Here is a 27,500-nt window from a genome sequence, read left to right as displayed (position 1 = left end):
CGAATTAACCACGTAACGCCCCCGTCCGTACGTCTGTCTGCATAATTTACAGCCAGCTAGACACAGTCTACGATATAGGGACAGTAGCCTATAGCCGAACTTTCACCGCGCCAAACACAGAGGAACCACTACAGCGCATTACGGTCGCCCTCTCTCGACGTGCTCCTGTGTGTGCGGTGAATCTGGAACAAGAGAAGCGAGCGGACGAGAGAGCGCTGTTGAAAGCCCGCACCTTTTGTGCTGCCTGGATGGAGCCCTACAGGAAACAGCGAGCAGGCAGCAAGACACAGTTGCGTGTCGAGGACAAAAAAAATCAGGATGTCTGTTCTGCAAGCGCACTGGTTCACGTTACCATTGGCTACCGTTCACACAAAACACACCAGCCCAGAAACGTCATTTTAAACCCAAGATTAATTTAGGGCAAATGATAGATTTGCCTTCAGAATAGTTTTTACATGCGATTTAGCTGAGTTAGGCTGAATGAGAGAGAATCAGGGATTATATCCATGGAGAAAAGAGAAAAACGTCTGTCTGCGCTGTTTTGATATCTTGATCATTAATTCATAAGCACACAGGGTGTAGTGAGTCTGTTTAGCTCTTCCTCTCTCTGTGCAGTCTATAGGACGTGTTGGAAATATTAAGTTACCTTTTTCCCAATGTGCTTATCCTGCAGTGCGCTCTTCAGCAGTCTGTTAGCGGGGCCGGGTGGCTTCGCTGGGGTTGACGCTGCCTCCACTCCCCTCACCGGGAGAATGATATTCCCACACCGGGTCCTCCGCAGCCGACCTCTCGCCACCTCTCTCTCCAGAACCACCTTGACCCTGTTGCGGGTCAGCTTACCCTCAGATGAGAGGCCGTCTTGGCTGGTCAGGTAACCCAGGATCTCCTTCAGTCCCAGTGGCTTGTGGCCCCCGCGGGTCTCCCCTCTTAACGCGGAGGCTCGGTTCTGCTCGGCTAGTCTGCGGACGGAAGCGATCAGTCTTTCGCCCAAATCCAAGCTGGTTTCCCCGCTGCCCCCGAACCCCGGGTTCCCCTCACCTCGTCCGGCCCGGAGTTTGGGTTTGACAGGTGGGGATTCTGGCTGAAGCTGTTTCGGCCGCAGGAGCTGGCTGTTGCTGCTGGAACTTGAACTGGCGCTTCCCTGGCTCATTTTATTTTCCGTTTCAGCAGCAACACCGACGCAGCTACTGCTGCCCTCCTGCCCCGTCGTCTCCACCCCCCCTCCTCCACCCCAGACCCCCTTTGCTTTGCTCGGAGCGCCGCTCCCATCTTGGCCCGGTTTTGTTTCGTGGTTGCCGGCCAAAGCGCTGCTGCCACCCCCCTCCTGACCTCCTCCTCTTTCTCCTAATCTCTTGTCTTTTGACGCACCACTGCAGCCTCTCCCGGCAGCACAGCCCGTTTCGCCACAACCCGGGCAGTAGCCAGGGCCGTTTCCGCTATTCAGTGGAAAAAGCTTTTGTTTTTTCTCGGAGGTGATACCCGGGGTTTCGGGACGGGGGTCAGGGCACTCACTCGGCTCGGAGACAGAATCCTCCTCTCGGTCCCGGCTCTCCACCTCCTCTAGGTCGGTAAAGCTGTGCGCGCTGTCCCCGTTGTTGTTCAAACTGGAGTGTTTGGCTTGCTCTCCCTCCACCTCGCTACCGCCGCCGCTACCCGGCGTGAAGTCACTCTTCTTTCGACTCTTTCTCTGCACCTTCGCCGCATTCCTGTAGGATATGGAGCCCTTGTAGCTAACTTTGAGCACTGTTTGCTCCTGGATCAGTTTCTCCAGTTCCTCCCGGGTTCTGTCTGGATCCGAGCCGTGTCTTCTCCGGACCATACGACATATTCTCTCAAGGTCCGGTCGGGCTTTCCGTGAGCGTAGAGAGTCGATGGTCTCGAGGATCCAGTCCCGGTACTTGGATTCGGACATTGTTGTTGTTGTTTTCCCAGTGGTTGAGTTTGGGTTTGGCCGAGTGCGTCTTTTCTCTCTTGTTGTTTCTGAAGTGACGCTGTAAGTCGCTCTCCTATACCGACCCAGCGCGAGCAGAGAGCGAGCCCGGCAGAGCGGAGAATGAACAACGGAAGCCTCGATGTGCGCATGCGTTGGCCACATTGTGCGCTTAAGGTGGACTGACGAAGATGGCGTCCCCTTCAGTTCACCCACAGCAGACATACGCGGACGGCAGCTTATTTAAGGTAGAGGTTTTTTATTTTGTCTGCGCATCTCAAGCACATCGCTCTTTGTTCACATTCCCGCTGCTTTTGGGAAACGGAAACACGCTTTTATTGGTTGTAATACATACACAGATTTGGAAATTGTATTATTTTTGGATTTCTGCATATGAACACGTCTTAGGTGGGTCTCTCCAGAGTCCAGACTAAAGAGCCAACAGTTGTCTGGATGACTGCATTGGGAGACGATGCCTCTAGGCTAAACGGGTCTCATAGACCTTCACAGAGTCTGTTCGTCTCTAATTAAATATACAAGATGGATTGAATAGGTCTACAGGTGTGTGTGTGTCAGTCCCCAATAGTTTTAAAGTGAGTTTAGGCTATGTCTGTGGTTTTCAAACCTCTCCTCAGGGAGCCCCAGCCAGTCCACATATTTGATCTGTTCTACAGTTAGCGTCCCAAGGTCAACTAGTTCAGGGCTTCAACAAAGTGGTGAAATGTCTGGGGGTCCACAACGAGAGGTTTGGGGGAAAAAACTGGTGCTATATCACGCAAACAAACAGCACACACAATCCCTTGTGTTGGTCATTTTAACAAGTAAAACTTTATTGTACTGATACTCAAGTTGCAAAATATGACACTTTGTGTTTTAATGTTTTTCTTTTCATGTGGTATTAGACAGTGTCTTTAAACACCTCCCTTTGGAGTGCCGAGGATCCTATAGGGCTGCTGCAGTCCCCAACTTTACACTAATTCTCAGTTTTCCCAGAAATCCTGGTGGAAGGAGTCCCGGAGTTCCTGCTTATTCCCCTCATATTCCCAGGAATCTTCCAGCCAGGATTTGTGTAAAACCAGGGAATTTAGAATTGTGCAACCCCAGTCATATGGTTTAAAAAGACTACAGGCCTTGTGTATTTTCCTAGAAAGTGCAACAGTATGTATATAGTACACATATATATATACACCAGCATTGTGCCTGTCCACGGCTGAGAGGAGGATGACCTAGAAATACATTGAGGAGACTGTGAAGGAGGGGATAAACAGCTGTCCACGGGTACGTCCCAAATGGAACACTGTGCCCTACTTAGTGCACTACTCTTGGCCAGAGAGCTCTATAGGCCTGGGTTAAAAGTAGTGCACTAAGTAGGGAATATGGTGCCATTTGGGACGTGCCCTATGATATTAGGCGACGGAACACGACATTAAAGAGTAGAAGAGAATATGGAATTGTATTCAAAGGAGAAGAGTGTTAAGACAATGTAATAATAATAATGACAATATAATGGTATTTTCAAACCTGGACAATGGAGTCAGAGAATGTAATGACACCTTTCTAATACAAGATGTTAAATTAGTTGAGACGTGTTTAACGTGAGAATGAGTAAACTACGAGGCCGGTTTTGAGAAAAGGAATGAGTTGAGACGTGTTTAACGTGAGAATGAGTAAACTACGAGGCCGGATTTGAGAAAAGGACTGAGTTGAGACGTGTTTAACGTGAGAATGAGTAAACTACGAGGCTGGATTTGAGAAAAGGAATGAGTTGAGACGTGTTTAACGTGAGAATGAGTAAACTACAAGGCCGGATTTGAGAAAAGGAATGAGTTGAGACGTGTTTAACGTGAGAATGAGTAAACTACGAGGCCGGATTTGAGAAAAGGAATGAGTTGAGACGTGTTTAACGTGAGAATGAGTAAACTACGAGGCCGGATTTGAGAAAAGGAATGAGTTGAGACGTGTTTAACGTGAGAATGAGTAAACTACGAGGCCGGATTTGAGAAAAGGACTGAGTTGAGACGTGTTTAACGTGAGAATGAGTAAACTACGAGGCCGGATTTGAGAAAAGGAATGAGTTGAGACGTGTTTAACGTGAGAATGAGTAAACTACGAGGCCGGATTTGAGAAAAGGAATGAGTTGAGACGTGTTTAACGTGAGAATGAGTAAACTACGAGGCCGGATTTGAGAAAAGGAATGAGTTGAGACGTGTTTAACGTGAGAATGAGTAAACTACGAGGCCGGATTTGAGAAAAGGAATGAGTTGAGACGTGTTTAACGTGAGAATGAGTAAACTACGAGGCCGGATTTGAGAAAAGGAATGAGTTGAGACGTGTTTAACGTGAGAATGAGTAAACTACGAGGCCGGATTTGAGAAAAGGAATGAGTTGAGACGTGTTTAACGTGAGAATGAGTAAACTACGAGGCCGGATTTGAGAAAAGGAATGAGTTGAGACGTGTTTAACGTGAGAATGAGTAAACTACGAGGCCGGATTTGAGAAAAGGAATGAGTTGAGACGTGTTTAACGTGAGAATGAGTAAACTACGAGGCCGGATTTGAGAAAAGGAATGAGTTGAGACGTGTTTAACGTGAGAATGAGTAAACTACGAGGCCGGATTTGAGAAAAGGAATGAGTTGAGACGTGTTTAACGTGAGAATGAGTAAACTACGAGGCCGGATTTGAGAAAAGGAATGAGTTGAGACGTGTTTAACGTGAGAATGAGTAAACTACGAGGCCGGATTTGAGAAAAGGAATGAGTTGAGACGTGTTTAACGTGAGAATGAGTAAACTACGAGGCCGGATTTGAGAAAAGGAATGAGTTGAGACGTGTTTAACGTGAGAATGAGTAAACTACGAGGCCGGATTTGAGAAAAGGAATGAGTTGAGACGTGTTTAACGTGAGAATGAGTAAACTACGAGGCCGGATTTGAGAAAAGGAATGAGTTGAGACGTGTTTAACGTGAGAATGAGTAAACTACGAGGCCGGATTTGAGAAAAGGAATGAGTTGAGACGTGTTTAACGTGAGAATGAGTAAACTACGAGGCTGGATTTGAGAAAAGGAATGAGTTGAGACGTGTTTAACGTGAGAATGAGTAAACTACAAGGCCGGATTTGAGAAAAGGAATGAGTTGAGACGTGTTTAACGTGAGAATGAGTAAACTACGAGGCCGGATTTGAGAAAAGGAATGAGTTGAGACGTGTTTAACGTGAGAATGAGTAAACTACGAGGCCGGATTTGAGAAAAGGAATGCCGGTCATTAAGAAGGCAGAACATGAACTGGTTCCACGACGCTCAGTTGATAAGAGCATCACGACACGAGAGGTTCAATTCCCGCTGGGCACACCCAGACAACAGAACCCCTGACCGTCGCGTTGGAAAGAAGCGTCTGCTATGTGCCTTATTATTATTATTATTATTCATCTGAATGGAACTAGTGTCAAGACAGAAGTGTATGTATTAACACAAGGACAAGAAGAACACACCACACTGGGAACAATAACATCAAGACCTTCTGTAGCTTCCTCGAGCTTGGTCCACCGGGGGGGTGACAACACACAACAAGGGGGGTAGGAGAGGGGGAGGGTGGGGGAGGTGAGTGCAGAGTGTTGTGCGTTTGTCCCAATGGTACCCTATTCCCTTTAGAGTGCACTACTTTTGACCAGAGCCCATAGGGTTCTGGTGAAAAGTAGTGCACTATTTAGGGAACAGGGGGCCATTCAGAACAAATACCAGTATGTGTGGAGCAATATGCTATCCTAGTACATAGGAGACAGTTGTTACAGAGACAGGTGCCTGTCCCAATATGGTAGTTAGGAGATAGTTGTTACAGAGACAGATGCCTGTCCCAATATGGTAGTTAGGAGACAGTTGTTACAGAGACAGATGCCTGTCCCAAAATGGTAGTTAGGAGACAGTTGTTACAGAGAAAACCCCTGTCCCAATATGGTAGTTAGGAGACAGTTGTTACAGAGACAGGTGCCTGTCCCAATATGGTAGTTAGGAGACAGTTGTAACAGAGAATGGCCCTGTCCCAATATGGTACTTAGGAGACAGTTGTTACAGAGAATTGCCCTGTCCCAATATGGTAGTTAGGAGACAGTTGTTACAGAGAATTACCCTGTCCCAATATGGTAGTTAGGAGACAGTTGTTACAGAGAATGAACCTGTCCCAATATGGTAGTTAGGGGACAGTTGTTACAGAGAATGTCCCTGTCCCAATACAGTAGTTAGGAGACAGTTGTTACAGAGACAGGGGCCTGTCCCAATATGGTAGTTAGGAGACAGTTGTTACAGAGAATGGCCCTGTCCCAATATGGTAGTTAGGAGACAGTTGTTACAGAGGATTGCCATGTCCCAATATGGTAGTTAGGGGACAGTTGTTACAGAGAATGGCCCTGTCCCAATATGGTAGTTAGGAGACAGTTGTTACAGAGACAGGTGCCTGTCCCAATATGGTAGTTAGGAGACAGTTGTTACAGAGAAACACCCTGTCCCAATATGGTAGTTAGGAGACAGTTGTTACAGAGACAGGTGCCTGTCCCAATATGGTAGCTAGGAGACAGTTGTTACAGAGACAGGCGCCTGTCCCAATATGGTAGTTAGGAGACAGTTGTTACAGAGACAGGCGCCTGTCCCAATATGGTAGTTAGGAGACAGTTGTTACAGAGACAGATGCCTGTCCCAATATGGTAGTTAGGAGACAGTTGTTACAGAGACAGGCGCCTGTCCCAATATGGTAGCTAGGAGACAGTTGTTACAGAGACAGGCGCCTGTCCCAATATGGTAGTTAGGAGACAGTTGTTACAGAGACAGGCGCCTGTCCCAATATGGTAGTTAGGAGACAGTTGTTACAGAGACAGGTCCCACTCCAACACTCCATAAAGGATGAAACATAAAAATACACTACATAATAAATAAATAACAGTAGAAAAACACAAATGGGACAGAAAAGGCAACACTGCTGGTTTACTCTCCTCTCTCTTCTTCTCTCTGCATCTTCTTCTCTCTGCATCTTCTCTCCCTCTCTTCTTCTCTCTGCATCTTCTTCTCTCCGCATCTTCTCTCCCTCTCTTCTTCTCTCCGCATCTTCTCTCCCTCTCTTCTTCTCTCCGCATCTTCTCTCCCTCTCTTCTTCTCTCCGCATCTTCTCTCCCTCTCTTCTTCTCTCCGCATCTTCTTCTCTCCCTCTTCTTCTCTCCCTCTTCTTCTCTCCCTCTCTCCGCATCTTCTTCTCTCCCTCTCTTCTTCTCTCCGCATCTTCTTCTCTCCGCATCTTCTTCTCTCTGCATCTTCTTCTCTCCGCATCTTCTTCTCTCCCTCTTCTTCTCTCCGCATCTTCTTCTCTCCCTCTTCTTCTCTCCCTCTTCTTCTCTCCCTCTCTTCTTTTCTCCGCATCTTCTCTCCCTCTCTTCTTCTCTCCCTCTCTTCTTCTTTCCGCATCTTCTTCTCTCCGCATCTTCTTCTCTCCGCATCTTCTTCTCTCCGCATCTTCTTCTCTCCGCATCTTCTCTCCCTCTCTTCTTCTCTCCGCATCTTCTTCTCTCCCTCTTCTTCTCTCCCTCTTCTTCTCTCCCTCTCTTCTTCTCTCTGCATCTTCTTCTCTCCGCATCTTCTTCTCTCCGCATCTTCTTCTCTCCCTCTCTTCTTCTCTCCGCATCTTCTCTCCCTCTCTTCTTCTATCCCTCTCGTAGCTGGTGCTTGTGATTCAACAGGAGACAGTACTCCAGTCTACCTTCCCTCTCTCTCCCTCCCTCCCATCTCTTCTTCCTTCTCCCTATCCTTCCTTCCTTCCTTCCTTCCTTCCTTCCTTCCTTCCTTCCTTCCTTCCTTCCTTCCTTCCTTCCTTCCTTCCTTCCTTCCTTCCTTCCTTCCTTCCTTCCTTCCTTCCTTCCTTCCTTCTCCCTCTCCCACTCCTTTCTTCCCTCTCCTTCTCTATCTTCTTCCTTCAATCCCTCTCTCTCTGGTTGGGTCTAGAAGTCAGTGAACTCCTTGGCACACTGTTCACTGATGGAGACTCTGATCTCCTCCTCTTCGTACTCCTCAAAGTTGCTGGTGTCACCTGGGCCTTTGAACTTAGGAACGAACGGGGCCTCCACCTACACACACACACACAAACGCGCACACATACATACAGGAAGAGGAAGAGGAAAAATCTATCAAACAATCATGGCATTTTACTAAACCAGATTCCTGTAACATGATCATATTCAAAGGTAGCAATACATTTGTTTACATGATATTCATTTAGCTCTTACCCAGAGCTCCTTACGGGAGACATGAGGGTTAAGTGCCTTGATCAAAGGGGATTTCTGTCATTTTCAGAAAGTTACCTGGAATTGTACTGTACACTGCATATCAGTTAAACCCCTCACCTTTATCTGGTATACTGTACCCTACATATCAGTTAGACCTCTCACCTCTCACCTTTCTCTGGTATACTGTACCCTACATATCAGTTAGACCTCTCACCTCTCACCTTTATCTGGTATACTGTACCCTACATATCAGTTAGACCTCTCACCTCTCACCTTTATCTGGTATACTGTACCCTACATATCAGTTAGACCTCTCACCTCTCACCTTTATCTGGTATACTGTACCCTACATATCAGTTAGACCTCTCACCTCTCACCTTTATCTGGTATACTGTACCCTACATATCAGTTAGACCTCTCACCTTTATCTGGTATACTGTACCCTACATATCAGTTAGACCTCTCACCTCTCACCTTTATCTGGTATACTGTACCCTACATATCAGTTAGACCTCTCACCTCTCACCTTTATCTGGTATACTGTACCCTACATATCAGTTAGACCTCTCACCTCTCACCTTTATCTGGTATACTGTACCCTACATATCAGTTAGACCTCTCACCTCTCACCTTTATCTGGTATACTGTACCCTACATATCAGTTAGACCTCTCACCTCTCACCTTTATCTGGTATACTGTACCCTACATATCAGTTAGACCCCACCTCTCACCTTTATCTGGTATACTGTACCCTACATATCAGTTAGACCCCACCTCTCACCTTTATCTGGTATACTGTACCCTACATATCAGTTAGACCTCTCACCTCTCACCTTTATCTGGTATACTGTACCCTACATATCAGTTAGACCTCTCACCTTTATCTGGTATACTGTACCCTACATATCAGTTAGACCCCACCTCTCACCTTTATCTGGTATACTGTACCCTACATATCAGTTAGACCCCACCTCTCACCTTTATCTGGTATACTGTACCCTACATATCAGTTAGACCCCACCTCTCACCTTTATCTGGTATACTGTACCCTACATATCAGTTAGACCTCTCACCTCTCACCTTTATCTGGTATACTGTACCCTACATATCAGTTAGACCTCTCACCTCTCACCTTTATCTGGTATACTGTACCCTACATATCAGTTAGACCTCTCACCTCTCACCTTTATCTGGTATACTGTACCCTACATATCAGTTAGACCTCTCACCTCTCACCTTTATCTGGTATACTGTACCCTACATATCAGTTAGACCTCTCACCTCTCACCTTTATCTGGTATACTGTACCCTACATATCAGTTAGACCCCTCACCTCTCACCTTTATCTGGTATACTGTACCCTACATATCAGTTAGACCTCTCACCTCTCACCTTTATCTGGTATACTGTACCCTACATATCAGTTAGACCCCTCACCTCTCACCTTTATCTGGTATACTGTACCCTACATATCAGTTAGACCCCTCACCTCTCACCTTTATCTGGTATACTGTACCCTACATATCAGTTAGACCCCTCACCTCTCACCTTTATCTGGTATACTGTACCCTACATATCAGTTAGACCTCTCACCTCTCACCTTTATCTGGTATACTGTACCCTACATATCAGTTAGACCTCTCACCTTTATCTGGTATACTGTACCCTACATATCAGTTAGACCTCTCACCTCTCACCTTTATCTGGTATACTGTACCCTACATATCAGTTAGACCCCTCACCTCTCACCTTTATCTGGTATACTGTACCCTACATATCAGTTAGACCTCTCACCTCTCACCTTTATCTGGTATACTGTACCCTACATATCAGTTAGACCCCTCACCTCTCACCTTTATCTGGTATACTGTACCCTACATATCAGTTAGACCTCTCACCTCTCACCTTTATCTGGTATACTGTACCCTACATATCAGTTAGACCCCTCACCTCTCACCTTTATCTGGTATACTGTACCCTACATATCAGTTAGACCCCTCACCTCTCACCTTTATCTGGTATACTGTACCCTACATATCAGTTAGACCCCTCACCTCTCACCTTTATCTGGTATACTGTACCCTACATATCAGTTAGACCTCTCACCTCTCACCTTTATCTGGTATACTGTACCCTACATATCAGTTAGACCTCTCACCTCTCACCTTTATCTGGTATACTGTACCCTACATATCAGTTAGACCTCTCACCTCTCACCTTTATCTGGTATACTGTACCCTACATATCAGTTAGACCTCTCACCTCTCACCTTTATCTGGTATACTGTACCCTACATATCAGTTAGACCTCTCACCTCTCACCTTTATCTGGTATACTGTACCCTACATATCAGTTAGACCTCTCACCTCTCACCTTTATCTGGTATACTGTACCCTACATATCAGTTAGACCTCTCACCTCTCACCTTTATCTGGTATACTGTACCCTACATATTTATTTATTTATTTATTTATTTACCTTTATTTAACCAGGTGGGCAAGTTGAGAACAAGTTCTCATTTACAATTGCGACCTGGCCAAGATAAAGCAAAGCAGTTCGACAGATAAAACGACACAGAGTTACACATGGAGTAAAAACAAACATACAGTCAATAATGCAGTATAAACAAGTCTATATACAATGTGAGCAAATGAGGTGAGAAGGGAGGTAAAGGCAAAAAAGGCCATGATGGCAAAGTAAATACAATATAGCAAGTAAAATACTGGAATGGTAGTTTTGCAATGGAAGAATGTGCAAAGTAGAAATAAAAAATAATGGGGTGCAATAAATAAATAAAAATTAAATACAGGTGGGAAGGAGGTAGTTGTTTGGGCTAAATTATAGGTGGGCTATGTACAGGTGCAGTAATCTGTGAGCTGCTCTGACAGTTGGTGCTTAAAGCTAGTGAGGGAGATAAGTGTTTCCAGTTTCAGAGATTTTTGTAGTTCGTTCCAGTCATTGGCAGCAGAGAACTGGAAGGAGAGGCGGCCAAAGAAAGAATTGGTTTTGGGGGTGACTAGAGAGATATACCTGCTGGAGCGTGTGCTACAGGTGGGAGATGCTATGGTGACCAGCGAGCTGAGATAAGGGGGGACTTTACCTAGCAGGGTCTTGTAGATGACATGGAGCCAGTGGGTTTGGCGACGAGTATGAAGCGAGGGCCAGCCAACGAGAGCGTACAGGTCGCAATGGTGGGTAGTATATGGGGCTTTGGTGATAAAACGGATTGCACTGTGATAGACTGCATCCAATTTGTTGAGTAGGGTATTGGAGGCTATTTTGCAAATGACATCGCCAAAGTCGAGGATTGGTAGGATGGTCAGTTTTACAAGGGTATGTTTGGCAGCATGAGTGAAGGATGCTTTGTTGCGAAATAGGAAGCCAATTCTAGATTTAACTTTGGATTGGAGATGTTTGATATGGGTCTGGAAGGAGAGTTTACAGTCTAACCAGACACCTAAGTATTTGTAGTTGTCCACGTATTCTAAGTCAGAGCCGTCCAGAGTAGTGATGTTGGACAGGCGGGTAGGTGCAGGTAGCGATCGGTTGAAGAGCATGCATTTAGTTTTACTTGTATTTAAGAGCAATTGGAGGCCACGGAAGGAGAGTTGTATGGCATTGAAGCTTGCCTGGAGGGTTGTTAACACAGTGTCCAAAGAAGGGCCGGAAGTATACAGAATGGTGTCGTCTGCGTAGAGGTGGATCAGGGACTCACCAGCAGCAAGAGCGACCTCATTGATGTATACAGAGAAGAGAGTCGGTCCAAGAATTGAACCCTGTGGCACCCCCATAGAGACTGCCAGAGGTCCGGACAGCAGACCCTCCGATTTGACACACTGAACTCTATCAGAGAAGTAGTTGGTGAACCAGGCGAGGCAATCATTTGAGAAACCAAGGCTGTCGAGTCTGCCGATGAGGATATGGTGATTGACAGAGTCGAAAGCCTTGGCCAGATCAATGAATACGGCTGCACAGTAATGTTTCTTATCGATGGCGGTTAAGATATCGTTTAGGACCTTGAGCGTGGCTGAGGTGCACCCATGACCAGCTCTGAAACCGGATTGCATAGCAGAGAAGGTATGGTGAGATTCGAAATGGTCGGTAATCTGTTTGTTGACTTGGCTTTCGAAGACCTTAGAAAGGCACGGTAGGATAGATATAGGTCTGTAGCAGTTTGGGTCAAGAGTGTCCCCCCCCTTTGAAGAGGGGGATGACCGCAGCTGCTTTCCAATCTTTGGGAATCTCAGACGACACGAAAGAGAGGTTGAACAGGCTAGTAATAGGGGTGGCAACAATTTCGGCAGATCATTTTAGAAAGAAAGGGTCCAGATTGTCTAGCCCGGCTGATTTGTAGGGGTCCAGATTTTGCAGCTCTTTCAGAACATCAGCTGAATGGATTTGGGAGAAGGAGAAATGGGGAAGGCTTGGGCGAGTTGCTGTTGGGGGTGCAGTGCTGTTGTCCGGGGTAGGAGTAGCCAGGTGGAAAGCATGGCCAGCCGTAGAAAAATGCTTATTGAAATTCTCAATTATGGTGGATTTATCAGTGGTGACAGTGTTTCCTATCTTCAGTGCAGTGGGCAGCTGGGAGGAGGTGTTCTTATTCTCCATGGACTTTACAGTGTCCCAGAACTTTTTTGAGTTAGTGTTGCAGGAAGCAAATTTCTGCTTGAAAAAGCTAGCCTTGGCTTTTCTAACTGCCTGTGTATAATGATTTCTAGCTTCCCTGAACAGCTGCATATCACGGGGGCTGTTCGATGCTAATGCAGAACGCCATAGGATGTTTTTGTGTTGGTTAAGGGCAGTCAGGTCTGGGGAGAACCAAGGGCTATATCTGTTCCTGGTTCTAAATTTCTTAAATGGGGCATGTTTATTTAAGATGGTTAGGAAGGCATTTAAAAAAAATATCCAGGCATCCTCTACTGACGGGATGAGATCAATATCCTTCCAGGATACCCCGGCCAGGTCGATTAGAAAGGCCTGCTCGCAGAAGTGTTTCAGGGAGCGTTTTACAGTGATGAGTGGAGGTCGTTTGACCGCTGACCCATTACGGATGCAGGCAATGAGGCAGTGATCGCTGAGATCTTGGTTGAAGACAGCAGAGGTGTATTTAGAGGGGAAGTTGGTTAGGATGATATCTATGAGGGTGCCCGTGTTTAAGGTTTTGGGGAGGTACCTGGTAGGTTCATTGATTATTTGTGTGAGATTGAGGGCATCAAGTTTAGATTGTAGGATGGCTGGGGTGTTAAGCATGTTCCAGTTTAGGTCGCCTAGCAGCACGAACTCTGAAGATAGATGGGGGGCAATCAGTTCACATATGGTGTCCAGAGCACAGCTGGGGGCAGAGGGTGGTCTATAGCAGGCGGCAACGGTGAGAGACTTGTTTTTAGAGAGGTGGATTTTTAAAAGTAGAAGTTCAAATTGTTTGGGTACAGACCTGGATAGTAGGACATAACTCTGCAGGCTATCTTTGCAGTAGATTGCAACACCGCCCCCTTTGGCAGTTCTATCTTGTCTGAAAATGTTGTAGTTTGGAATTAAAATGTCTGAGTTTTTGGTGGTCTTCCTAAGCCAGGATTCAGACACAGCTAGAACATCCGGGTTGGCAGAGTGTGCTAAAGCAGTGAATAGAACAAACTTAGGGAGGAGGCTTCTAATGTTAACATGCATGAAACCAAGGCTATTACGGTTACAGAAGTCGTCAAAAGAGAGCGCCTGGGGAATAGGAGTGGAGCTAGGCACTGCAGGGCCTGGATTCACCTCTACATCGCCAGAGGAACATAGGAGGAGTAGAATAAGGGTACGGCTAAAAGCTATGAGAATTGGTCGTCTAGAACGTCTGGAACATAGAGTAAAAGGAGGTTTCTGGGGGCGATAAAATAGCATCAAGGTATAATGTACAGACAAATGTATGGTAGGATGTGAATACAGTGGAGGTAAACCTAGGTATTGAGTGATGAAGAGAGAGATATTGTCTCTAGAAACATCGTTGAAACCAGGAGATGTCATATCAGTTAGACCTCTCACCTCTCACCTTTCTCTGGTATACTGTACCCTACATATCAGTTAGACCTCTCACCTTTATCTGGTATACTGTACCCTACATATCAGTTAGACCTCTCACCTCTCACCTTTCTCTGGTATACTGTACCCTACATATCAGTTAGACCTCTCACCTTTATCTGGTATACTGTACCCTACATATCAGTTAGACCTCTCACCTTTCTCTGGTATACTGTACCCTACATATCAGTTAGACCTCTCACCTCTCACCTTTCTCTGGTATACTGTACCCTACATATCAGTTAGACCTCTCACCTCTCACCTTTATCTGGTATACTGTACCCTACATATCAGTTAGACCTCTCACCTCTCACCTTTATCTGGTATACTGTACCCTACATATCAGTTAGACCCCTCACCTCTCACCTTTATCTGGTATACTGTACCCTACATATCAGTTAGACCCCACCTCTCACCTTTCTCTGGGATACTGTACCCTACATATCAGTTAGACCTCTCACCTTTATCTGGTATACTGTACCCTACATATCAGTTAGACCTCTCACCTTTATCTGGTATACTGTACCCTACATATCAGTTAGACCCCACCTCTCACCTTTATCTGGTATACTGTACCCTACATATCAGTTAGACCCCTCACCTTTATCTGGGATACTGTACCCTACATATCAGTTAGACCCCTCACCTTTATCTGGTATACTGTACCCTACATATTTATTTATTTATTTACCTTTATTTAGCCAGGTAGGCAAGTTGAGAACAAGTTCTCATTTACAATTGCGACCTGGCCAAGATAAAGCAAAGCAGTTCGACAGATAAAACGACACAGAGTTACACATGGAGTAAAAACAAACATACAGTCAATAATGCAGTATAAACAAGTCTATATACAATGTGAGCAAATGAGGTGAGAAGGGAGGTAAAGGCAAAAAAGGCCATGATGGCAAAGTAAATACAATATAGCAAGTAAAATACTGGAATGGTAGTTTTGCAATGGAAGAATGTGCAAAGTAGAAATAAAAATAATGGGGTGCAAAGGAGCAAAATAAATAAATAAATAAAAATTAAATACAGTTGGGAAAGAGGTAGTTGTTTGGGCTAAATTATAGGTGGGCTATGTACAGGTGTCCCTCACCTTTATCTGGGATACTGTACCCTACATATCAGTTAGACCTCTCACCTTTCTCTGGTATACTGTACCCTACATATCAGATAGACCTCTCACCTTTATCTGGTATACTGTACCCTACATATCAGTTAGACCTCTCACCTCTCACCTTTCTCTGGTATACTGTACCCTACATATCAGATAGACCTCTCACCTTTATCTGGTATACTGTACCCTACATATCAGTTAGACCCCTCACCTTTATCTGGGATACTGTACCCTACATATCAGTTAGACCTCTCACCTTTATCTGGTATACTGTACCCTACATATCAGTTAGACCCCTCACCTCTCACCTTTATCTGGTATACTGTACCCTACATATCAGTTAGACCTCTCACCTCTCACCTTTATCTGGTATACTGTACCCTACATATCAGTTAGACCCCACCTCTCACCTTTATCTGGTATACTGTACCCTACATATCAGTTAGACCTCTCACCTTTATCTGGTATACTGTACCCTACATATCAGTTAGACCTCTCACCTTTATCTGGTATACTGTACCCTACATATCAGTTAGACCTCTCACCTTTATCTGGTATACTGTACCCTACATATCAGTTAGACCCCTCACCTTTATCTGGGATACTGTACCCTACATATCAGTTAGACCCCTCACCTTTATCTGGTATACTGTACCCTACATATCAGTTAGACCCCTCACCTTTATCTGGGATACTGTACCCTACATATCAGATAGACCTCTCACCTTTATCTGGTATACTGTACCCTACATATCAGTTAGACCTCTCACCTTTATCTGGTATACTGTACCCTACATATCAGTTAGACCCCACCTCTCACCTTTATCTGGTATACTGTACCCTACATATCAGTTAGACCCCACCTCTCACCTTTATCTGGTATACTGTACCCTACATATCAGTTAGACCTCTCACCTTTATCTGGTATACTCTACCCTACATATCAGTTAGACCCCACCTCTCACCTTTATCTGGTATACTGTACCCTACATATCAGTTAGACCCCACCTCTCACCTTTATCTGGTATACTGTACCCTACATATCAGTTAGACCCCTCACCTTTATCTGATATACTGTACCCTACATATCAGTTAGACCCCACCTCTCACCTTTCTCTGGTATACGGCGATCCAATCTGTGGTGGCGAACCACTTGTGTCCCTTGATGTCGTTGACGCCGTTCTTCAGGTTGCCATAGCGCTTGGTCAGGTCCACCTGTAGTAGATTCCTCAACAGATCCTTCAGGTCAGAGCTGAAGTGGGAGGGGAAACGCACCTGGGGGAGGAGAGAGGGAGGAGGAGTGGTGGTGTGGGGGGAGGGGAGGAGAGGGGGAGGAGAGGGGGAGGAGGGGTGGTGGTGTGGGAGAGGAGAGAAGGAGATGGGGGAGGAGAGGAGAGGGGGGGAGGAGTGGTGGTGTGGGGGGAGGAGAGGAGAGGAGAGGGGGAGGAGGAGTGGTGGTGTGGGAGAGTAGAGAAGGAGATGGGGAGGAGAGGAGAGGGGGAGGAGGAGTGGTGGTGGTGTGGGGGGAGGAGAGGAGAGGGGGAGGAGGAGTGGTGGTGTGGGGGGAGGAGAGGAGAGGGGGAGGAGGAGTGGTGGTGTGGGAGAGTAGAGAAGGAGATGGGGGAGGAGAGGAGAGGGGGAGGAGGAGTGGTGGTGTGGGAGAGTAGAGAAGGAGATGGGGGAGGAGAGGAGAGGGGGAATAGAGTAGGAGGGGAAGGGGAGTGGTAGTGTGGGAGAGTAGAGAAGGAGAGGGGGAGGAGAGGAGGGGTGAGGGGGTGTGGAGAGGAGAAGATGGGGGAGGAGAGGAGGGAGGAGGAGAGGGGAGGAGAAGAGGGAGGGTGGAGAGATTTTAGAAGGAAGAGGCAAACCAGGTTCTCATCTCAGTGCTGATCTAAAATTACTAGACAGGCACAAATATATATATATATACACACTACCGTTCAACAGTGTGGGGTCACTTAGACATGTTCTTGTTTTTGAAACAAAAGCTAATTTTTTGTCCATTCATTTGGGGTCACTGAGACCCCATTTGGGGTCACTTAGACATATTTCGCTAAGGTGTATGTAAACTTCTGACTTCAACTGTGTATATATACACTGCTCAAAAAAATAAAGGGAACACTTAAACAACACAACTCCAAGTCAATCACACTTCTGTGAAATCAAACTGTCCACTTAGGAAGCAACACTGATTGACAATAAATGTCACATGCTGTTGTGCAAATGGAATAGACAACAAGTGGAAATTATAGGCAATTAGCAAGACACCCCCAATAAAGGAGTGGTTCTGCAGGTGGTGACCACAGACCACTTCTCAGTTCCTATGCTTCCTGGCTGATGTTTTGGTCACTTTTGAAAGCTGGCGGTGTTTTCACTCTAGTGGTAGCATGAGACGGAGTCTACAACCCACACAATTTGATCCGGTAGTGCCGCTCATCCAGGATGGCACATCAATGCGAGCTGTGGCAAGAAGGTTTGCTGTGTCTGTCAGCGTAGTGTCCAGAGCATGGAGGCGCTACCAGGAGACAGGCCAGTACATCAGGAGACGTGGAGGAGGCCGTAGGAGGGCAACAACCCAGCAGCAGGACCGCTACCTCCGCCTTTGTGCAAGGAGGAGCAGGAGGAGCACTGCCAGAGCCCTGCAAAATGACCTCCAGCAGGCACAAATGTGCATGTGTCTGCTCAAACGGTCAGAAACAGACTCCATGAGGGTGGTATGAGGGCCCGACATCCACAGGTGGGGGTTGTGCTTACAGCCCAACACCGTGCAGGACGTTGGGCATTTGTCAGAGAACACCAAGATTGGCAAATTCGCCACTGGCGCCCTGTGCGCTTCACAGATGAAAGCAGGTTCACACTGAGCACATGTGACAGAGTCTGGAGACGCCATGGAGAACGTTCTGCTGCCTGCAACATCCTCCAGCATGACCGGTTTGGCGGTGGGTCAGTCATGGTGTGGGGTGGCATTTCTTTGGGGGGCCGCACAGCCCTCCATGTGCTCGCCAGAGGTAGCCTGACTGCCATTAGGTACCGAGATGAGATCCTCAGACCCCCTGTGAGACCATATGCTGGTGCGGTTGGCCCTGGGTTCCTCCTAATGCAAGACAATGCTAGACCTCATGAGGCTGGAGTGTGTCAGCAGTTCCTGCAAGAGGAAGGCATTAATGCTATGGACTGGCCCGCCCGTTCCCCAGACCTGAATCCAATTGAGCACATCTGGGACATCATGTCTCGCTCCATCCACCAACGCCACGTTGCACCACAGACTGTCCAGGAGTTGGCGGATGCTTTAGTCCAGGTCTGGGAGGAGATCCCTCAGGAGACCATCCGCCACCTCATCAGGGGCATGCCCAGGCGTTGTAGGGAGGTCATTCAGGCACGTGGAGGCCACACACATTACTGAGCCTCATTTTGACTTGTTTTAAGGACATTACATCAAAGTTGGATCAGCCTGTAGTGTGGTTTTCCACTTTAATTTTGAGTGTGACTTCAATCCAGACCTCCATGGGTTGATACATTTGATTTCCATTGATCATTTGTGTGATTTTGTTGTCAGCACATTCAACTATGTAAATAAAAAATATTTAATAAGAATATTTAATTCATTCAGATCTAGGATGTGTTATTTTAGTGTTCCCTTTATTTTTTTGAGCAGTGTATATATATATATATAATTTCTGATGAATTTGATGTTATTTTAATGGACAACAAATGTGCTTTTCTTTCGACAAAAAAAGAAAGAAGATATTTCCAAGTGACCCCAAACTCCTGAACGGTAGCGCATATAGAAATATATATATATGTCTTTAAATTGTTTAACTTGGGTCAAACGTTTCGGGTAGCCTTCCACAAGCTTCCCACAATAAGATGGGTGAATTTTGGCCCCTTCCTCCTGACAGAGCTGGTGTAACTGAGTCAGGTTTGTAAGCCTCCTTGCTCTCGCACGGTTTTGCAGTTCTGCCCACACATTTTCTACGGGATTGAGGTCAGGGCTTTGTGATGGCCACTCCAATATCTTGTCTTTGTTGTCCTTCGGCCATTTTGCCACAACTTTGGAAGTATGCTTGGGGTCATTGTCCATTTGCGACCAAGCTTTAACTTCCTGAAATAAGTCTTGAGATGTTGCTTCACTATATCCATATCATTTTCCTGCCTCATGATGCCATCTATTTTGTAAAGTGCACCAGTCCCTCCTGCAGCAGAAAAGCACACCCACAACATGATGCTGCCACCCCCGTGCTTCACGGTTGGGATGGTGTTCTTCGGCTCCCCCTTTTTCTTCCAAACATAATGATGGTCATTATGGCCAAACAGTTCTATTTTTGTTTCATCAGACCAGAGGACATTTCTCCAAAAAGTACAATCTTTGTCCCCATGTGCTGTTGCAAACCATAGTCTGGCTTTTTATGGCAGTTTTGGAGCAGTGGCTTCTTCTTTGCTTAGCGGCCTTTCAGGTTATGTCGATGTAGGACTCGTTTTACTGTGGATATAGATACTGTTGTACCTGTTTCCTTCAGCATCTTCACAAGGTCCTTTGCTGTTGTTCCGGTATTGATTTGCACTTTTTGCACCAAAGTACATTCATCTCTAGGAGACAGAACGTGTCTCCTTCCTGAGCAGTATGACGGCTGCGTGGTCCCATGGTGTTTATACCTGCGTACTAATGTTTGTACAGGTGAATGTGGTACCTTCAGGTGTTTGGAAATTGCTCCCAAGGATGAACCAGACTTGTGGAGGTCTACAATTTTTTTTCTGAGGTCTTGGCTAATTTCTTTTGATTTTTCCATGATGTCAAGCAAAGAGGCACTGAGTTTGAAAGTAGGCCTTGAAATACATCCACAGGTACACCTCCAATTGACTCAATGTATGTCAATTAGCCTATCAGAGGCTTCTAAAGTCATGACATCATTTTCCTGGAATGTTCCAAGCTGTTTAAAGCTTAGTGTTTGTAAACTTCTGACCCAATGGAATTGTGATACAGTGAATTATAAGTGAAATAATCTGTCTGTAACCAATTGTTGGAAAGATGACTTGTGTCATGCACGAAGTAGAAAGTAGATGTCCTAACCGCCAAAACTATAGTTTGTTAAAAATACATTTGTGGAGTGGTTGAAAAATGACTTCAACTATATATATATATATATACATATATATAGTGTAGGTAGAAGTCCCAAATGGTATCCTATGCCCTAAATAGTGCACTACATTTGAACAGGGACCCATAGGGATCCATCCTAGGAGTGTCAGAACACTGAAGCAAAGTCCAAAGAGAGACTACCCAGGGATGCAAACGGGGTCACTTTTAGGAGACACTCAGCGTCTCTATAGAAGAGGTGTGAACAGATCCTCTCCCTGTGTGACCCGACCTTCTCTGACGGCTGTGTCATCACTCCACGCAACACACTTTGTTCCTGACTGGGACATTTGGAATGCAACTCGAGTTGTGTTTCTGAAATAATGCTGTGATTATAGTCGATATATTATAGTTGCATGTATGTTTCAATAGCGCAAAGTATTACACACAAAGTTAGCTAGCTATGATCTCAGCTCAGCAATGTCATGCCAATGGCCCTGGTCAAAAGTAGTTCGTAAAGGGAAACGGGTGATATGGCCCTGGTCAAAAGTAGTTCGTAAAGGGAAACGGGTGATATGGCCCTGGTCAAAAGTAGTTCGTAAAGGGAAACGGGTGATATGGCCCTGGTCAAAAGTAGTTCCCACAGGGAAACGGGTGATGTGGCCCTGGTCAAAAGTAGTTCCCACAGGGAAACGGGTGATATGGCCCTGGTCAAAAGTAGTTCACACAGGGAAACGGGTGATATGGCCCTGGTCAAAAGTAGTTCATACAGGGAAACGGGTGATATGGCCCTGGTCAAAAGTAGTTCATACAGGGAAACGGGTGATATGGCCCTGGTCAAAAGTAGTTAATACAGGGAAACGGGTGATATGGCCCTGGTCAAAAGTAGTTCCCACAGGGAAACGGGTGATATGGCCCTGGTCAAAAGTAGTTCATACAGGGAAACGGGTGATATGGCCCTGGTCAAAAGTAGTTCATACAGGGAAACGGGTGATATGGCCCTGGTCAAAAGTAGTTCCCACAGGGAAACGGGTGATATGGCCTTGGTCAAAAGTAGTTCATACAGGGAAACGGGTGATATGGCCCTGGTCAAAAGTAGTTCCCACAGGGAAACGGGTGATATGGCCCTGGTCAAAAGTAGTTCATACAGGGAAACGGGTGATATGGCCCTGGTCAAAAGTAGTTCATAAAGGGAAACGGGTGATATGGCCCTGGTCAAAAGTAGTTCCCACAGGGAAACGGGTGATATGGCCCTGGTCAAGAGTATTCATAAATGGAAACGGGTGATATGGCCCTGGTCAAAAGTAGTTCCCACAGGGAAACGGGTGATATGGCCCTGGTCAAAAGTAGTTCATACAGGGAAACGGGTGATATGGCCCTGGTCAAGAGTATTCATAAAGGGAAACGGGTGATATGGCCCTGGTCAAAAGTAGTTCCCACAGGGAAACGGGTGATATGGCCCTGGTCAAAAGTAGTTAATACAGGGAAACGGGTGATATGGCCCTGGCCAAAAGTAGTTCCCACAGGGAAACGGGTGATATGGCCCTGGTCAAGAGTAGTTCACACAGGGAAACGGGTGATATGGCCCTGGTCAAAAGTAGTTCACACGGGGAAACGGGTGATATGGCCCTGGTCAAAAGTAGTTCGTAAAGGGAAACGGGTGAAATGGCCCTGGTCAAAAGTAGTTCCCACAGGGAAAGGGGTGATATGGCCCTGGTCAAGAGTATTCATACAGGGAAACGGGTGATATGGCCCTGGTCAAGAGTAGTTCACACAGGGAAACGGGTGATATGGCCCTGGTCAAAAGTAGTTCACACAGGGAAATGGGTGATATGGCCCTGGTCAAAAGTATTCATACAGGGAAACGGGTGATATGGCCCTGGTCAAGAGTAGTTCACACAGGGAAACGGGTGAAATGGCCCTGGTCAAAAGTAGTTCATAAAGGGAAACGGGTGATATGGCCCTGGTCAAAAGTAGTTCGTAAAGGGAAACGGGTGATATGGTCCTGGTCAAGAGTATTCATAAAGGGAAACGGGTGATATGGCCCTGGTCAAAAGTAGTTCCCACAGGGAAACGGGTGATATGGCCCTGGTCAAAAGTAGTTCCCACAGGGAAACGGGTGATATGGCCCTGGTCAAAAGTAGTTCACACGGGGAAACGGGTGATATGGCCCTGGTCAAAAGTATTCATACAGGGAAACAGATGATATGGCCCTGGTCAAAAGTATTCATACAGGGAAACAGATGATGTGGCCCTGGTCAAAAGTAGTTCCCACAGGGAAACGGGTGATATGGCCCTGGTCAAAAGTAGTTCATACAGGGAAACGGGTGATATGGCCCTGGTCAAAAGTAGTTTGTAAAGGGAAAGGTGCCACTTGCAACACAACCTAGTGAAACCTATGCTAGTTTAGCTTTTCCCCTCTGTGACTACAACTCCGGGTAAACTATCCCAAACCCAGAGCCCTCAGCCTCGCTAACACACGTGACCCCTCTCCTTAACAACGCGCCACCCAGTTGTGCTATAGAAAAGCATCCTATTCGATAGCTCCATTGGCAACATTTGAAGCTAGTTATGGAGTGATCTCACATACTGATGTCTGTTACACTGGCCCAGCTCACCTTCCCAGAGACAATCTTTTCGTAAATTTGTATGGGCTGGTCAGCGAAGAAGGGAGGATAACCGGCTGCCATCTCATAGACCAACACACCCAACGCCCACCAGTCTACCGCTTTGTTATACCCCTGGAGAGGGAGAGAGAGGGAGGAGGGGAGGGGGAGGGAGTGGAGGGGGGGGGGGGGGGGGGAGGGAGGAGGGGGGGGAGGGGAGGGGGAGGAGGGGGAGGGAGGGGAAGGGGAGGGGGATGAGGGGGAGGGGGAGAAGGGGGGGAATGAGGGGAGTGGGAGAGGGAGAATGGATGGAGGGGGGAAGGAGGGAGGGAGGTAAAGAGGGAGAGAGGAGATTTAACATGTTGAGTGTTACATTGAGGTTTGGAGGTAGAGAGAGAAAGTAACTAGTAACCGAAAGGTTGCAAGTTCAAATCCCCGAGCTGACAAGGTACAAATCTGTCGTTCTGCCCCTGAACAGGCAGTTAACCCACTGTTCCTAGGCCATCATTGAAAATAGAATTTGTTCTTAACTGACTTGCCTGGTTAAATAAAGGTAAAAAACAAAACAAAAACTGAGGTCTGTAGTGAAGTAATGCCTCAGGGACAGCTGCCTCCTCCATTTTGATACCAGTAAAGTAGTTGCACAGAATCCCATTCAGTGCCAAGCCACTGGGCCTCCATTGCGGCTCACCTTGCTGAGGATGATCTCTGGGGCCAGGTACTCTGGGGTTCCACACAGTGTCCAGGTTCGACCTTTCACACGCTTAGCAAAACCAAAATCTGTCACCTGAGAGAGAGAGAGAGAGAGAGAGAGAGAGAGACCATTGAAAATACAACCCATATTAATTTGCACATTGTTATAAACACTGTACATAGCCATAATGACATTTGAAATGTCTCTATTCTGTGAGTGTAATGTTTTCTGTTAATCTTTGATTGCTTATTTAACTTTTGTTTATTATCTATTTTACTTGCTTTGGCAATGTTACCATATGTTTCCCATGCCAATAAAGCCCTTTGAATTGAATTGAGAGAGAGAGACAGGAGGAGGGAAATATTTAGTTGTAAAGACGCAGTAGTTAAATAGTAGCTACAGAGGAATTTGCAGTACCACTGTTCCCCACTAGGGGGAAGCAGAGACTGCACTATAAACCACTGTTGTAGAGCCTGGTACACAGACATATACAATAAGCGCATGTAATAGAACCCTTTCCAGTACGACACACTGACGTCACGCAAAGATGCGCAAAACTCTTGGCGGCAGTGAGAAAGCCTTCGCCATCTGCGCCCATAGCTTTGATTTAAGTTTATATTACTTCTTAACAAATTCACTTTTTGGGGGTTCTCATATGCTTACAATGATGTTTTGATTCTTGCTTGAACAGTCACTAAGATCATATTTGGTCATGATCTATACTAAATAACTGTTTTGGATGCAGCAGTTATTAGCTAGAATGCTAACACTCATTGATATAGGCTGTAGCAAAAGCTAGCCAACGAGCCCTTTTACTGGTTGAAGCTGAAGTGTTTTTTTAAAAGTATAATGCAGTTGATTTGCGATGATGACACAAACATTACATTAAGCAGGAAATTCATATAAAATCCTAATTATAATCCAAAAGTAGTGTGAAATTCACCCATAAGCAACATGTAAATAAAGGCTTTTTTTCTGCAGTTCTACAAGAACTCCCCCTGGGCCGCATCTCCCTCGAAAGGCAACGCTAGCAAACACAGGAAGGGGATCACACCATAGACGTCTGACAACAGCACAGAAAACCGATGCGCGGGCGTTGATGGGGCAGAAGGCCTTGTGTTGTTGTGATTCTGAACGGCCAGAAAGCAACAATGACAAGAAGCTGCCGTGTGGGGAACAGTAGGTGGTCAGTAGGTGGTTAGTAGGTGGTCAGTGGGTGGTCAGTAGGTGGTCAGTAGGTGGTTAGTAGGTGGTCAGTAGGTGGTTAGTAGGTGGTCAGTAGGTGGTCAGTAGGTGGTTAGTAGGTATTTAGTAGGTGGGCAGTAGGTGGTTAGTAGGTGGTCAGTAGGTGGTCAGTAGGTGGTTAGTAGGTGGTCAGTAGGTGGTCAGTAGGTGGTTAGTAGGTATTTAGTAGGTGGGCAGTAGGTGGTTAGTAGGTGGTCAGTGGGTGGTCAGTAGGTGGTCAGTAGGTGGTTAGTAGGTGGTCAGTAGGTGGTCAGTAGGCGGTCAGTAAGTGGTCAGTAGGTGGTCAGTGGGTGGTCAGTAGGTGGTTAGTAGGTGGTCAGTAGGTGGTCAGTAGGCAGTCAGTTGGTGGTCAGTAGGTGGTCAGTAGGTGGTTAGTAGGTGGTCAGTAGGTGGTTAGTAGGTGGTCAGTAGGTGGTCAGTAGGTGGTCAGTAGGTGGTTAGTAGGTGGGTCAGTAGGTGGTTAGTAGGTGGTTAGTAAGTGGTCAGTAGGTGGTTAGTAGGTGGTCAGTAGGTGGTTAGTAGGTGGTTAGTAAGTGGTCAGTAGGTGGTTAGTAGGTGGTTAGTAGGTGGTCAGTAGGTGGTTAGTAGGTGGTCAGTGGGTGGTTAGTGGGTGGTTAGTAGGTGGTTAGTAGGTGGTCAGTAGGTGGTCAGTAGGTGGTTAGTAGGTGGTCAGTAGGTGGTTAGTAGGTGGTTAGTAGGCGGTTAGTGGGTGGTTAGTAGGTGGTCAGTAGGCGGTCAGTAGGCGGTCAGTAGGTGGTCAGTAGGTGGTTAGTAGGTGGTTAGTAGGTGGTCAGTAGGTGGTCAGTAGGTGGTCAGTAGGTGGTTAGTAGGTGGTTAGTAGGTGGTCAGTAGGTGGTTAGTAGGGCGGTCAGTAGGTGGTCAGTAAGTGGTCAGTAGGTGGTTAGTAGGTGGTCAGTAGGTTGTTAGTAGGTGGTCAGTAGGTGGTCAGTAGGTGGTCAGTAGGTGGTTAGTAGGTGGTTAGTTTCAACTAGTTTTATCTTGTTATTGATACCATGTCTTGTTTTGAGGTGTTTACGCTCGTCACGTCTATGCTAATGTAACTTTAGACCGTCCCCTCGCCCATACCCGGGCGCGAACCAGGGACCCTCTGCACACATCAACAATAGTCACCCACGAAGCATCGTTACCCATCGCTCCACAAAAGCCGCGGCCCTTGCAGAGCACAAGGGGAACCACTACTTCAAGGTCTCAGAGCAAGTGACGTCACCGATTGAAACGCTATTTAGCGCGCACCGCTAACTAAGCTAGCCGTTTCACATCCGATACACTAATATGGCTCAAATCCGCTAGCTAGCTAACCAACAACTGTAACGATGTACTATACAGGGAAAGTATTCAGATCCCTTGACCTTTTTATAAAATGGATTAAATAAAAAGGTTCCTCGTCAATCTCTACACAATAGCCCATAGTGACAAAGTGAAAAGGTTTAGACATTTTGTAAATTTATAAAAAAGAAAACCTTATTTACAGACAGTATTTACATACAATACCAGTCAAACGTCTGGACACACCACCTCATTCAAGAATGTGTAGTCTTTTATACATTGTAGAATAATAGTGAAGACATTAAAACTATGAAATAACACAAATGGAATCATGTAGTTACCAAAAAAAGTGTTAAACAAATCAAAATATATTTTAGATTCTTCAAAGTTGCCACCCTTTGCCTTGATGATAGCTTTGCACACTCTTGGCATTCTCTCAACCAGCTTCACAAGGAATGCTTTTCCAACAGTTTTAAAGGAGTTTCCACATATGCTGAGCGTTTGTTGGCTGCTTTTCATCCACTTTGCGTTCCAACTCATCCCAAACCATCTCAACTGGGTCGAGGTCTGGTGATTGTGGTCATCCAGGTCATCTGATACAGCACTCCATCACTCTCCTTCTTGGTCAAATAGCCCTTTCACATCCTGGAGGTGTGTTTTTGGGTCATTGTCCTGTTGAAAAACAAAAGATAGTCCCACTAAGCGCAAACCAGATGGATGTCGTATCGCTGCAGAATGCGGTGTCACCCCCTCAGTAAAAGGCACATGACAGCCCGCTAGGAGGTTTCCCAGAAAGGAACCTAAATGGCACCTAAGGCACCTAAATGAGAAACAAGATTCTCTGGTTGATGAAACCAAGATTGAACTATTTGGCTTGAATGCCAAGCGTCACGATCTGGAGGAAACCTGGCACTATCCCTACAGTGAAGCATGGTGGTGGTGGCAGGGCATCATGCTGTGGGGATGTTTTTCAGCGGCAGGGACTGGGAGACTAGTCAGGATTGAGGGAAAGATGAACAGAGCACAGACAGATCCTTGATGAAACCTGCTCTAGAGCGCTCAGGACCTCAGACTGGGGCGAAGGTTCACCTTCCAACAGGACAACGACCCTAAGCACACAGCCAAGACAACGCAGGAGTGGCTTCGAGACAAGTCTCTGAATGTCCTTGAGTGATCCAGCCAGAGCCCGAACTTGAACACGATCGAACATCTCCCGGAGAAACCTGAAAA

At 46.2% G+C, this 27,500-nt stretch overlaps 2 protein-coding genes across 2 annotated transcripts in view; both read right to left on the bottom strand.

The window, feature by feature from the left end:
* The window catches only part of LOC116366500 (atherin), a 9,649-nt gene extending 7,603 nt beyond the window's left edge, over nt 1–2,046 (bottom strand). Inside the window, exon 1 of the mRNA XM_031818606.1 lies at nt 647–2,046. Coding sequence (XP_031674466.1) covers nt 647–1,912 — 1,266 coding nt within the window. The 5' untranslated portion in view covers nt 1,913–2,046. The remainder of the gene's footprint in view (nt 1–646) is intronic.
* Nucleotides 2,047–7,797: 5,751 nt separating this feature from the next.
* On the bottom strand, nt 7,798–23,837 carry LOC116366498 (cAMP-dependent protein kinase catalytic subunit alpha-like; the record flags this gene model as incomplete). Its single annotated transcript, XM_031818605.1, has 4 exons — nt 7,798–8,027; nt 16,475–16,639; nt 23,057–23,179; nt 23,736–23,837. Coding segments are annotated over 4 exons (516 nt in total), but the record flags the coding sequence as incomplete, so codon positions are not given.
* Between the last annotated feature and the right edge of the window lie 3,663 nt (nt 23,838–27,500).

The sequence above is a fragment of the Oncorhynchus kisutch genome, unplaced genomic scaffold, assembly GCF_002021735.2.
Source record: "Oncorhynchus kisutch isolate 150728-3 unplaced genomic scaffold, Okis_V2 scaffold1510, whole genome shotgun sequence".
NCBI classification, from domain to species: domain Eukaryota; kingdom Metazoa; phylum Chordata; class Actinopteri; order Salmoniformes; family Salmonidae; genus Oncorhynchus; species Oncorhynchus kisutch.
Note: the sequence above shows the minus strand (reverse complement) of the source record. Positions and strands in the feature narration are given on the sequence as shown.